The sequence below is a fragment of the Engystomops pustulosus genome, chromosome 1 (assembly GCF_040894005.1).
Source record: "Engystomops pustulosus chromosome 1, aEngPut4.maternal, whole genome shotgun sequence".
Classification (NCBI taxonomy): domain Eukaryota; kingdom Metazoa; phylum Chordata; class Amphibia; order Anura; family Leptodactylidae; genus Engystomops; species Engystomops pustulosus.
In genome coordinates, this window is record NC_092411.1 from 131,751,658 (window position 1) to 131,766,056 (window position 14,399).

The 14,399-nt window shown below is 39.7% G+C and overlaps 1 protein-coding gene across 2 annotated transcripts in view; it reads right to left on the reverse strand.

Annotated features, from left to right (window-relative positions):
- Positions 1–9,379: 9,379 nt before the first annotated feature.
- SLC44A1 (solute carrier family 44 member 1) overlaps positions 9,380–14,399 on the reverse strand; it is a 69,354-nt gene continuing 64,334 nt past the window's right edge. For both annotated transcript variants that reach the window (XM_072153736.1, XM_072153744.1), the window contains 2 exons: positions 13,412–13,486; positions 9,380–10,848 (listed from right to left, as the gene is read on the reverse strand). In XM_072153736.1, the coding sequence (XP_072009837.1) occupies positions 10,825–10,848; positions 13,412–13,486 (99 nt within the window). In that variant the 3' untranslated portion in view covers positions 9,380–10,824. The remainder of the gene's footprint in view (positions 10,849–13,411; positions 13,487–14,399) is intronic.

The window sequence follows — 14,399 nt, forward strand, 5'->3', positions numbered from 1 at the left end:
AAATCCTGACAGAGGGGGAACACACCACTATGTTGGTGCTTGGTTTACTATCCTCCATCCTGGTGGTAGATGTCCTTTAATGTGCCAGTTTTCTGGTGTACAAGTCCTGGAATAATTATTATTATTACTGGCGAACCACAAGTAATTGCGATTATTTACAGGAATTTTGGATATCTGTAAAATCTTATGCTGCTGCAGCCATCTCTCTGCATATATCAGGAAGCTGGAGCATCATGATGTATCCTGAGGGGCAGGGAGTTAATCAAACGCCAGCAAATGATAAATTTCCCCCAGTGACTGCTGCCGATTCAAAACCTAGGGTAGTATTTATTATGTTGACACTGTAAATGGCAAATGGTGAAGGGTTAGGAGATTTCCCCAGCCTTAAAAGGAATAATAATAAGAAAGTTTATCAAGCCAAGTATAAGATCCTAGTAGTGCCATAGGGCCATACTATGGAAATGTGTAGAGAGATAATCTTCCAGGTGGAGGTTGAGGCAATGCTCACTCTCCTTCCCAAGGTGGAAAAGGTGTTCCTGTTGTGTTGGCGACTTCCTCTTCCTCTGTGTGCTGCCAGTGAGCTCTGTGTCGATTTGGAACTCCACCAGTAGGGCCTCCAACAATATGAGCTTGTACTCACTCGTTTTTGTCTCACGATTTAGTAGTGGAATTAAGCATGCTACTGGGGATTAGCCAGAGGCACAGTGTTATAGATGCCTAGCAAATTCTCCATTCACTGCAATACTGTAGTATGGTAGCAATGTAAACGACATCATATACCACAAAAAATGACACCTTATAAAAGGTCTGTATGAAAAAGTATGAAAAAGTTATTAGCATTAGATTAGGGCAAAATGAAGAAATTTATTTTAATTAAATTTTTTTTTTTAAACTGTTGTAAAAGCTATGAAATCTGCATAAATTATTCTACAATTTCATTGCATTTGGAATTTTTTCCAGCTTCTCAATGCACAGCATGTAATAAAAAAAGCTGTCACTAGGAAGATCAATTTGTTACACAGCAAACAAACCCTCCTACAGCTCTGTAAACATAAAAATAAAAATGTTATTAACAAACATACATCATTTCACAGATATTATTCCCCCCTTTCTCTATCAGTCCTGGTGTATACAATTTCAGTTGCCCTGGGATCCGACCGTAAATTTTCTGACTATGGTTGGGCATGGCAGATTCTTCTCATGAATAGCTGAAGTGTGTCAGTCATTGTGTGTTAGATCCAACTCTTGTCTCATCTCTCTTTTTCTATGTCTCAGATACTAGTAGAATGTTCAGAAGCTAAATGAAAGTGTAGATAAACCATATCCCTGATAATCTAAGCACATTGTCAGCACACAGCATCATGGAGTGTCCCCGCCCACGCTCTGGAATCTTACACTGACCATCATGGAGTTATAGGAGCTAAAACAGCAATAAAACTGAGTAAAATTGTAAAGTATGGGGGTTAAAATGAACTTTATTGTGTAAACAATACTAGCTGTATGATGCTAAAATTGTAAATAGTACTAAAACTGTCCCTTCAAGATATTGCTGTATGAGGTTGGTTTGGTAATTGGGTTGTATATGTCTTTGTATAAGTTGATATGTTAAATAACTTTATATACAAAAAGGTTGCTTTAAATAGTAAATAAATACAAAGTGCATTTTAAATATTGTAATTGTTGATTAGAGTAGGTATAATTTTTTTCTCACGCTCGCAATGGGACGGACTCCTTGCTCCCAAAGTAGAGAGTCGGTTGTTAAAAATTTGAATTCCACCGAATAATGTAACCTTACCCCTTCAAAATTCCAAACCTTTTGAAACATTCTCTCCTTTGACCACAAGAGAGCGCTAGAGATTGCAAATGATATACAGCAGCTATTGTGTACAGTTGTGCTCAAAATGTACATACCCATGCTGAATTTTAGCTTCCATGGCCTTTCTTTTCAGGGTCATTTTGATTTAAAAAAGAGAAAATACAGTAGTTTGATAATAAATGGCTTCAACCAACTACTAACCATGAATGAAAAAAATCATTTTGCTTTATCATTCAAATGCCCTTGAGCACAACCGTATAGAGTGTTTTGTATGGAAGAGTTTCCATAATTGGAATTCATAATCCACTACAATCTAGTTAAATAGAATAATATAGATTTCTGTTAAAATAGCATATGCAATTTAATGTAGTGTATAATTTTCCAGATCCGAAAAAAGGTTACCTCATGTCACTTTAAGGAAGATCACAACTTCAATGTTCCATTAAAGGAAATCTATTTGTTTTATGCATTGTGAAGCAAACATACCTGTAGCTACATTGATGCAGTGATGGTGATCCGAGTGGTTTTGCTAAAAAAAAAACAATTGTAAAATTCAGGACCTTGGAAAAGCTGGGTGCACACTGCCTGTCGTACATAAACACATTACACGGAGCTTCCTGAACTGTCCACACAGGCCAAATCAACCTGCGCTGGATGACTCCTACACATCAGCTAGGGGATGGTGCAGCAATTGGGACAACTCAGTGATTACTTCTTTAAAGCAGTGCATAACTAGAGTAAGAGGAGAAGCCCTGCCGCAGCCACAAGAGCAATAGAGCCTCATTATCATAATTTTATAATAGTTTTTTCAGCAAAACTACACGGTTCAGGGATAAAATAAGATATGTTTCTGTATCAGTGTAGCTACAGCATTCTCAAGGTATGCTTGGTTCATAACGCATAAAAGCAAATGCTAGTTTTCCTTTCGAAAACTAACCAATGGAAAAAACTGCCAAACTGGCAGGGTTTTTCTTTTTTTTTTTTTACCTTTGAAAACAGATTCTTGTGAAAGTAACATTTGTATTGCATAGGTTAAAAGCCATAGATTACATGGAATTTAAAACCTGCAGTACAAATAATTTAGTATTGCATTTTTTGTCAGTGGATATGATTGGTTATTTGAAACACTGCTGCAGAACATTGCAGCAGGTTCTCTCTGATTTGTGATAAAATTTCCTTTACTTCAAGGAAAATCAACCACTAAAAAAAAAAAATCTACAAATACTCACCTCTGCTCTCCGCACTGTCCATCACTAAGCTTGACACACCGGGTTTACCTAGAAAACAAACTTGTACTTATTAGCACAGAGCGCTGGGTCAAGATGTCTTAAACTCCAGGCTGCTAATTATGCACACCCTGCACCTTCCTCTCCCAGAATTCACACCTCTCACGTGATCTCACCTTGCTCTCCCATGCTTCCAGCATGGGGGAGGAAGGCACGGGGGCATGCATAATTGGCAGCCTGGAGCGCCGGACACCTAGGTGATGGCAGCATCAAGATGAAGGGGGGGGGGGGGGGGTGTGAGTATTTGTAGGTTTGTCGAATCCGTGCCCGTTTGTTTACACCAGGTTAATGAAGACCGTACACTAGTTTTCATGAATCTGGCGCACTCTGCACACTCCACAGGCAAACTGCATCTAGTAAAGACTGCATTAGTTTTGATACATGTGTTCGTGTAGTCGAATATAAGCCGAGTTTTTCAGCACAAAAAATGGCTTATACAAGAGTATAAGCACTCGGGAGCATCAGGGGGCGCCAGAAGGTGAGTATGCAAGTTTAATTTTTTAAGTGCTGGGCAAACTGGGGGCTGGCTGTATACTAAAGGGGACTGGCTCTATACTACAGGGGGCTGGCAGGCAATATAATAAAGGGGGTTGGCTATATACTACAGGGGACTGGCTGGCTATATATATATACTGGAAGGCTGTGGCCAATGCATTTTCCACCCTCGGCTTATACTCGAGTCAAAAGGTTTCCCAGTTTTTGGTGGTAAAATTAGGGGTCTCGGCTTATACTTGAGTATATACGGTATGTAAGAAATATGTAATTGCAGGTCACACACAACTCAAACTTTACAGGACACCAAACTTACAGACAACACCTAGTTACACTCTGACATCTCTGCTCACGGTGACCTCTTGGGAAGCTCTCTGGATGGTGGAAATTTAATGTTCTTTAGTCCCAGCGGCAGTGATCAACTACAAGGTGTCTGTAATGTAGCTTTATTGTTAATCCTTGTTTCCATATCAACCCAACAGTTTTAAAATCTAAATATCACAGGGTACAAAAAATAATTTGTTCCCTGTCTGGAGTTATACTTGTGTACCTGTACCAACTTACATAACACTTACAAATTCAACAATCATATAGAACCTATCTTGGACGTAACCCCGGTACTGCCTGTATTTGTTAACCACTCTGGTGGATTTTATATTTGATAGAGAAGATGAAGTATGGATTGTGTGCAGTCCCTGGTGCTGCTACCTAAAAATGCCTACTATTCTTCTGTGATCTCCCAGTCAAAAGCGTTCACTACAGCAGAATCAGTACATACTGTATAAAACACATCAATACAGGTTTATCCGCTACGATCATTCGTCTGCAGTTGTGTTTTACAGTATATGTAGCCCAATCCTTCTAGGATTCAAATTTTAAACTGAGAAGGACCTTCACCCATGAAATACTATTACATCTCTACCTGCTCTCAATACACATGTATCTAAGAGCTATTTCAGGACCTTTGAACAAACCCTCCAACAGTCCAGTAACCATAGATTGAAATCAGGCAGAAGGGACACATCCTCCATTCGCCAAGAAGCTTGGCTCTAGTACCATATGTAAGAATAAATCCAACACTTGTAGGGCTATAATATTCACACATCTCAGAGCCCATGGCAGTTTTAATCCGCCCCTGGATGAGTGGGCAGATTCTCCACTACTTTAGTATTGTCCTGCTGTAACAGAACTTTCTGGCCAAGTCCAATGTGAATATTCCACAGGCACCATGAGGGCTGCGGGGGAGTCAGTGAAGGAGGCATTGTATGGTAGACATCATAGTGACTAGTTTACAGGACATACCTAAAAAAGAATGATGAAGCAAACAGAGAACGCTTTCTAAAATGCATATGTTTAAATGGCCTTCACTGTCCCATATCCCTTATTGGAAAGTCTTCCTGTTTCAGATGGGCTGAGCTTTTAAGCAGAGCAGGTTATTTATTAATAAAAAGGGAAGCCCATTTAATTCGTACAGGGTGCACTTGCTGGCTGTCTTCAGAAAACCTAAAACATTGTCAGATAGTTGCACTGTCCTTATAAGGGATCTGATCAGATCAGCATTACAGCTTTCTGCTCCTGTACAACTCCTCCCTACTACTCACACAGGAATAGAGCTCAGGGCGTCGTGAGCTGACATCAGTGGAGCAGAGAAGAGTTGTTCACAAGCATAAAAGGTGGGGTCTGAGAGCTGAGGAGTGCACTTTAAAAAAATGCATCCAAACCAAAGAAAACCCTGGGACTCTCTACAGGATACTGGCAAGAAGCCAGGTAAGTTAAAACACATAATTATATTGTAATGAAAATGCTGAGAGAAGGACACCTTTGCACTGCAGATGTAATGGGCTTCTGTAGCCTGTCTTTAGTGAAAATGAGGTCCCTGGTGACATGTTCCCTTTAAATCCTCCTCTTATTGTCCACCCCCCTAGCCTTTCTCCCTCATATTGTGTTCCCTCTTATTGTACCCCTACAGTAACAAAATAATAATAAATACACAATCACTTTTGCGCACAGCAGAAGCTCCTCCTCTGTCCTGCTTGTAGCTCTGAAGCCAACAGGCAGATGACATCACATCGTGCCTGCCAGTTGCTACACAGAGCTGAAGCAGAAGCACAGAGATAATGCAGAGAGCTGCTGACTATCCGCATTATCACTGTAATCAGCTCTGTTGGTGTCCAGAGGCTTCTGACAGAGTTGATGTCCCGGCACATACCTCCCATTTGGTGGGGCAGAGCCTAAAAACAGAGACTGGCCAACTCAATGGGGACAGTTGGGATGTATGTCTACATAGAACTTACAAAGTTATCTGGTGATGTTTACCAGTGCAAAGTGAATCAAGATTTTATGTTAATTGATAAAACAACTTTTACAAAGTAAACTTACAAAGCAAACTTGAAGGTCATCCTTTCTTGGGGCAGATTTCTCATTCAGGTGGTGTTGTGCAGCTGCAACAGGTTTTCTCCTCTTTAGGGTGTAAGTTTATCTTGTGAAACTAGAGTAGTTTGGGGTGAAGTTGTGACTTTTAAAAATGCTTTGGACAGCTAGATTCACATGAAAAATCTGGAGTAACAAGTGAAATAAAAGATTTTCAGCAATGCTCAGAACGTATTTACGCACTCTATAATATATGGCTTTTTCCAGTCATTTGATGTTGTGTTACCTAGCAACTGATCCGCAAATATGGAGAGCATGGGGTTGACACCTGTGTGGCATGTGTATTGTTCACGGTTCCACAGACTTCTATGGGACACGGACAGGAATAGGATTTGCTTAAATAAATGTTGGAATGCGACCTGTCAAAAATAACTGCAATGTTATTCAATGCATTGAATAACATTGAAACGCGAGACTGTTGTATAAAATGCAGATATAATGCTGCTGAGGCACAGATCAGACACCTATTGTGATTACTCAACATCCATAAAATCACTTTTCATAAATCTCCTACAATATCTTTATTAGATAGCAAAATACTAACTACTTCCCAGAAACCTTTTTTTACCCATTATATCTTTAAATACACAATTAAGATCACAAGTATGCACTACTGGTTCAACGGTTCATAAATGTAATTAAATCAGAACTAAAACCTAACCAACTAATCTCAGATACTACCCTTTGACAGAAACTGCAGCTCAGCCATTCACCATTTTTATTTTTTTGGCAAGATAACCCCTTTAACAAACAACTTTGCATAAACTGTGTGGATAATGCAAGCTGGGCTCTACTCATAAAACCAGCTCCGCCGGAAGTGGGGCACAGATGCGGCAGCCGGCTCTGGACAGTGGTGAATTATAAAAAGATAGAGGCACAGTGCCACCTTGAAGAGGTCTTCCCCAGCTCCCAGACCGGCATACCAACTTATGCTCTCCCGGGCCGCTGCTCCACCAAGGCTCCCAAAGGGACGAGCACTTCAGGGAACCTCACCGATGCTCCCACATGGATAGGAAACCATACTGAGGTGGAGAAGCCGGTGCAAACTTTTAAAGGATGGGTTTCCTGTCCCTGGGTGCGGACCCCTCTCTCCCGTCTTTCAATTTTCTAAAGTTTATAGTAAACTTATTTCAAATTTCTTTTCCAAAAAGACACAATTTATTCTAGTGGCACAAAACCAATATTGAACATGACGCTGCTAACATTCTTTGTTATCTAAGGAAACAGCTGGTGAAATTAAAAATATTAAAGTGTTATCACTATATATTTGTGTCCAATGAGTAAAACTGTACTGTGCAGAATCCTGTTCTGAATGTTACTTGTCTGTGCTGCTCAATCACTCCTCAGCTCTCAGCCCCCACCTTTGTTCTCCTGTACAACTCCGCCCTCCCCCATGATATCAGCTTTGTCCCTGTGTGAGTGAAAAAGCAGGTGGGAGGAGTTGTACAGGAGCGCAAAGGTGGGGGCTGAGGAGTGAATGAGCAGCACAGACAAGGCATGTTTTTTTTCTAAATGTATCCAAACCAAAACAAACCTGGGACTCCGAACAGGATTCTGTCAGGGTGCAAGGCAAGTTAGAACACACAATTATATTGGAATGCAAATGCTTAGAGAAGGCAGAACGATACCTTTACAATCCAGATGCAACAGGTCTTAAAGGGAACCTGTCACCCGGGATCTCATTTTCTTTTAAGTTAAATTTTTATGTAATTCGAAACATGCATCATTTTGTAAGTGTAACTAAATTATTTTTGGCACCCTGTGGCAATTACAAAATTTGGCTGTTCAGGGTTGGTCTTTGTGCTGAGGATTTGTGCCCAAGGTGTGAAATGGTTGGAGCTCAACTGATGCACGTGCTGTGGGAGTGTCAGAAATTGGGACAGTTCTGATAAGACGTTTTGAGCCTAATCTCCAAGTATTCGGAGTAGTCCTGTCAGACACTCCTACGGTATGCATATTGGGTCCGTTAGATAATGACAACATGGAAGATATGGTAATCTTGGGAGCTAGTAGGATGCTATAGCGAGATTGGAAACTTATACCTCCGCCCCAGGTGCAGAGGTATATATTTAGAAAATAAACAATATTATTCATTTGCAATAAACACTTTTTCCCAAGTGAAAAGCAAACGCAACATTCTAACGCATATGGGTCCCATGGCTAGACACAGTTGGGCTGCCCTCACATTTATGCTGTAATCTATTCTCAGCATTTTTACGATTATACATATCCTAACATAGGCAACTTGTATACCGTCATAATGTGATTAACAAAAGCTGTACACTTTCTTGACTTCTGATCCTTTGGCCAAGCAGTAATATGTTATATGTCCGGACTGTTGGTTTGAAGGGGGTATTTGTGTTAATGGGGGTTGGTTGGGGATGAAGGGGTGGGAAGGGCGGGGGGATACATGTCTGTAAAGTTTGGAAAATGTGCATCTAGTGGTTTCCCTGTGTAGCTCTGCACTGAGCATATACATAAATTAGAGCTTTAGCTGTACTCACAGAAGTTACAAGGGATAGTAAATACAAATAGTTAAAGTGAGCAAACTGGTTTGTGAGTATTGACTGGAGCTATTGTCTTGGGAAAGCCTCCTGAGAAAAGAAATTAAGTGTCCGCAGTCACAAGATCTGCTGTGGAGGTCAGTTGCCTCCGCAGTCGGCTCAAGCATCAGGAGACAAGTTATGTCACCAGGACCAGCTGAGGTCACTGAGGACCAGGGGCGTTGCTAGGGTCGCGAAAGATCCGGGGCACGGGCCCCAATGCATATGTACCAAATTTTCAGTAGTGTACCTTGTACATAACCCCCTTCACGTGTGGTTGTGCCAATAACAACTGTACCTAACAGCTACAGAAAACACAGGAGAAATCCCTACCTATTACACAAGGTGATGTGTAGTTGTTTCTCAATCTTCTCCATTAGGCCTGGCATCACCACGTCTCCTCTTCAGCCACGGGTCACCCCTGTGGAGTTTACCACGCATAAATCTTATGAACTTATGTTCAAACACTTCCTCTCCTTCACTGTAAAGCCCCTGTCACACATGCAAGTTACGCCTGGGCCAGGACTGTTGAAGAAGAGGTGGGAGTGTTCCTTACTCCTCCCCTCTCCATATGAAGTCGTGAAGACAGACTGTTCTTTCCAGAAAGATCTTTTTTCCAGCGATGGCACAGTGGCGCAAAAGTGTGCTCACCATATCGGGCACTCCTATGGCAGCCGTATGCCACCAAAAATGCCCCCTGTAATGTCCTCATAGCCCCAAAAAACTCCTCCGCAGCCCCCTGTAATGTCCTCATAGCCCCAAAAAACTCCTCCGCAGCCCCCTGTAATGTCTACAGCAGTAAAATAAATACAGACAGTTAAAGCATTTTTATTTATTTTTTGTTTTCCTACAAAAGTCATTAAAAACAAGACATCTTAAAGAAAGGACATATGCAAATGTATAGTTTTCCAAATAAATTTGACTGTCAAAAGTAAAGTATCCTAAACAAAAAAAATCACACGCCTCTCCTCCTGGCCACATGATTAACTGTCCCACTTTCAGTAGAGTGTAAGGATACCTTTTCTTTGAGAGAACTACAGAAATTCAGCAAAAATAAGACATACAGACTTCTCCAACATTATAAATATAGAAACAATTAAAGGCCATTTCTTTTAAAGCTTTTATCGATTACTCAAAAGAAACGGGCCATTGACCAATAACCTAACATGCCATTGTAGAGATTGGCAATATAGTCTTTAATTCAATGTTTACAGTAGAGAGAACTGCCACCAAGAAGTATTGCTAAATGAGCCCTGTTCAGTGTGAGAATGTATCCCCTTGATGACACCATATTATGAAGTGGCCGTCAATCCTTCTGGAGAGAGAACATTTTACAAATGCCACAAAACAGTGTATGCCAGTTGTTTTACACCTTTTGTGATGGCAAAAATGTTTCTGCATAGACTCCTACCAGCAAACCAGTTGTCTGGTAAATTGACAACCGCAATGAAATAACCTGAGCTCTGCTGTGAATAGCAGTACTAGAATGAAATCCATACAAACATTAACATTTACAGTAGTTGTAAGAGCAGGAAGTAAACAGCAAAACAGCAGGCAACTCACTTTCAGAACATAAGACCTTGGAAAAGATCTTTGCCTTTTTGTACATAGAACAAGCAGAGTATAATTCTTGCTGCAAAGCGCCTAACCTCTCAGATTGCAGAGTCTACACTTTTATAGACATCCGGCATAGGTCAACCTGTACCATAGTTATCAAGACTAAGGTTACATTTAGTGCAAATTGCAGGAGTGTACAGAAAAGTCAGTGTGAGGGAGGGAAATCGTGATAGCGACAACATGAAAAATATATATCTGCATTTATTCCCTCATCGTTTCAAAGAACTGTCACAATGTCCAAAAACAATTATTAAAAAAAAAGAAGAAGAAGAAAAAGGAAAAAAGAACCCTATGGATTTTTGTATTACACTGACAAAGTATTAAAAGGACAGAAGCACAGATGACAGTGTAAAGATTGCCTCTTGTGTATTAAAGCATCAAACCCAACTCAAAATAAAAGAGGGAAAATACCTACTTCCACTTGGAAATATTGTATATCCATTCAAGTTTAGTAGCTTGACCTTTCTCACACGCTGCACAACTACAAAATAACCTGTATGGGGACAATTCTGCTGGCAGCAACTCATAGGGTACAAAAAAATCTAGAAATGTAAACAGGAATATTATTAACCCTGCTTCTATTTTGGCTGCTTGTGTTTATTTTGGAATGTCAGTGGGGTCCGATATTGCTGGGCTAGATTCAAGCAGAACTTGTTCCCGAAGCCTAGAAAACAAAGTCATATAAAGGATGTTCTTAGATGAAATTCACCAAAGAGAGCACAACACAGTAATGGGCAGAGGAAAGCAGAACATGTGTAGCATTAGGAAAATATGAAAAGGTTACATATTATACATGCAAAGTGGACTGCTCTGAAATTTATATACAGACAGATTTCTCACCTTTTTAGGTATGGACAACATACGTACTATACAGTATAGGCTGAAAAGTCTCTTCCAGGTGTGATGTTTTATGTCCCATCTCACAAAATGCATTTTCATATACACAAAACTGTAGCTACCCACCCGGCCTCCTGCTGTCCTTTATTTATAGCAGTATTCAGATGGATTATACGTCACTAAAAGGTTTTATAATGTACCACGAAAAGGGGCCCTACATGATGGAAGACAGCAAGGAGAACATTTTCTCCATGTCATAGTTATAATGCTTGTGAAAAAGTTCTACTATGACCCACATTAACCATGTTTTTACACCAAAACCAGGCAAACTGTGACAGAAAATGTGCAAACAGGATCCCCATGGATTGATAGAGGTCCCCATCGATCTACAAGTTGCCACATATACAAAGTTATGGCAAGAAAAAAAAAAGAAAAGAAAGAGTGAAAATCTGGCGCCTTAGTTCCTTCCCCAAGAATGGCAACAGAAATGCAACGTGCGCAAATTTCATTGATTAGTAATGACATTTGGATTATTGTATGTATATTGTTTGGGCACGGATGTATAAAGTATTAGAGATGGGCAGACAGTGAGAAAATGTCTTTATGAGACCACTATATAGGCGCTGTCAGGTTCTATAGTTTGCCTCATTCACTTTATGCATTTGTGGCTCTGTCTTAACAACTAGCTGGAACAGCAGGGAAACTCCAGATAACAGATATTCTTAGATAACATAAAACTACATGAGTAGGCTGAAATGCTGATTTTTTTTTTTTTTTTTTTATTACTTCGGTGCCTAAAATTAGACCAGCTCTGCATCTGATGGACAGATGGAGAAATCATTGAAGAGATGTGAGGTTAACCATATTTAGAAAGAGATTTTTGTATGAATATCTACAGGTACTAAAACAATGAATAAAAGCAAAAAGAAAATTAAATAACTATCGTATTGTGTGATAGAATCTTAATATGGTCATCTAAGCAGCAAAACAATAAATGCCAGTGATTATAGTAAGTTATAAAGAAATTAGAATCACTTCCTGTAAGATTTCGGATACTGGATTTTGTAGCCTTCAGAAAAAAGATGAGGCTGTTGTGTTGATAGCTCAGAAGAAAAGCTATGTTCTCTCGCTTCCACTATCCCTTAATGCATATCCAGCTCTCCCCAATATTAAAATAACTTCCTTCATTACCCAAGAGACTACAATACACCTTCATGCTTTTCTTTAAAAGTTTCTGGACAGTTATTCTGTCACTGCAATACATTTATGATGGGATTAATTCTGTGAAGGAGGCACACTTGCAGAATAAAGCAGAATTATGGTTTATGGGAATACTGCATATTATGTCAAGAGGTGCTTCATGTAACAGACTCGTATACAATTTACCTTCAATACATTCTGCAGATGCAGAGAAATTATATACAGACAGCGACTTTTTATTTGCCATTAGTACAATGTATGGAAGCGACCTCTAACATATGCATAATGCTTAACTCCAGGTTTTATGGAATTGGAAAAAAAAGTCAATGATGTATCTGTGAAATCAATGAGAACCAATAAGAACCAATAAAAGTGAAAAAAAAAAAACTTTGGTGCAACAGAACTTCACAGTAATTTTATCCAAAATGCGGTGAACAGAGATTGAAGACGTATTATGGTCTTTGTGCTTTTTGAATAATATATATAAATAAGTTATGAACACAAAAAAGCAGTTAGCATGAATGGGAACGGACAAGCTGAAAGGAAATTATAATTTTCTAACAATAATGCAAAAGTAGCATGTTACTGTGTTAACTTAACAACACACTCCAGTAAATCCTTTTTCCATCACCTAATTGTGTGTTTTACTCCAGGCTTCTTTTATGCATATTGTACTTATAGCCCTGACAATTTAGTTCCTCAGACACTATCCAGCTATTCCCATCTTTTGCTGCTAATGGCCAAATTGGACAATTCATTTTAAGGTGCAAACATAATTGAATAGTATAAGATCAAAGATCATTGCAGTAACCGCAATATCTTTTTGCACCTTTCTAATTTCTGGCCATAGACTCAAATTGTGAAATCCATTATAGACATAGTCGCATCCATTAAGATAATGGAAATGGTTCCTCCACAAGAGGTTACAGATAAAGAACTTTAGGGTCCTCCCACAAGGAAGAAGTATAGATAATTTTCTTTCAGCTTGCCTTAACAGGTAATGGTCTGAGCTGTGACATAAATTCTGCCAGCCAGATGATTGGTAAGCAGACAAGCAGAAAAAAAAGAACATCTTGTGTGATGCAGACAACAAAGAGGTCACCAGAGGAAGCCCAGTCAGTGAAGAGAGATAGGGGAAGGAAGTAAAAGTGAAATTCTTGGAGCACGGTCATCTCTTGGCCTAGACCTACCATCGGTTTTAGCTCCCTCCCCTCTGCTCCACTACCCGTCTCTTTCATTGCTCTTCTACTGTTTTCCACAAATTCCTGTAAAAAGTATATATATATCACATTATCACGTTACCAAAGATTCACATGAAAAGAATGATGAGCATAAGAAATGAACAACTGCTGCATTACAAAATAATAGAATGGTTTTACATACTATTGTTCTTTTTTCCCGAAACATTTATCACCTGTCCACAGCCCAGGGGACCCCTGTGTGAATGGAGCCGTAGTGGGCATGTATCATCAGTGTTACTTTGGATTTTTACAACAATATTTTTAATGAAATGTCAATACCACGTTTCTTAAATATTTAATCAGATAATAAATCTATCCCTAAGCCTGTCACTAGGGTCTAGGCCAGGGGTGTCAAACTCATTTTCACAGAGGCCACATTAGACTTGTGCTTGCCTAAAAGGGACGAATGTCATTTTATTATTGTATATATGTATGTATTTGTAGTCACATTCATATTGCATAAACATTACAATAAATCCATTTGAGGGTTTCCACAAAGATGAACGTATATTTTAAACAACAAGGCACCCCGACATAGCCGGTAGGTGCCCCCACAGTAGCCAATAGTCACAGTGCACCCAGAGTAGCCAAGAATCAGAGCCACAGAAAAGGGGCATTATAATAGGCCCTTTTCACTAACTCCACAGATTTAACGACTTCCTAACTATAGAATTCCCTGGTCCCCATTCCCCTGATGTATGTATTGATGTGTAAAAAAAAAACAAAAACATACTCAGTCTTCTCTACTCCCCTGTGTGGTAGTTGTACGCTGCTGAGAAGCCAACAGGCACAACGTGATGACATCATTATGTCTGCCAGCTTCAGAGCTACATATAGCTGCTGTTCAGGGGAGCAAATAAGAAGACTCTTGCAGCTTCAGGGAAGCAGGAAAAGGTAAGTATTGGCGAACCCTAGGCCTTATGCTGCTCTCCAAACT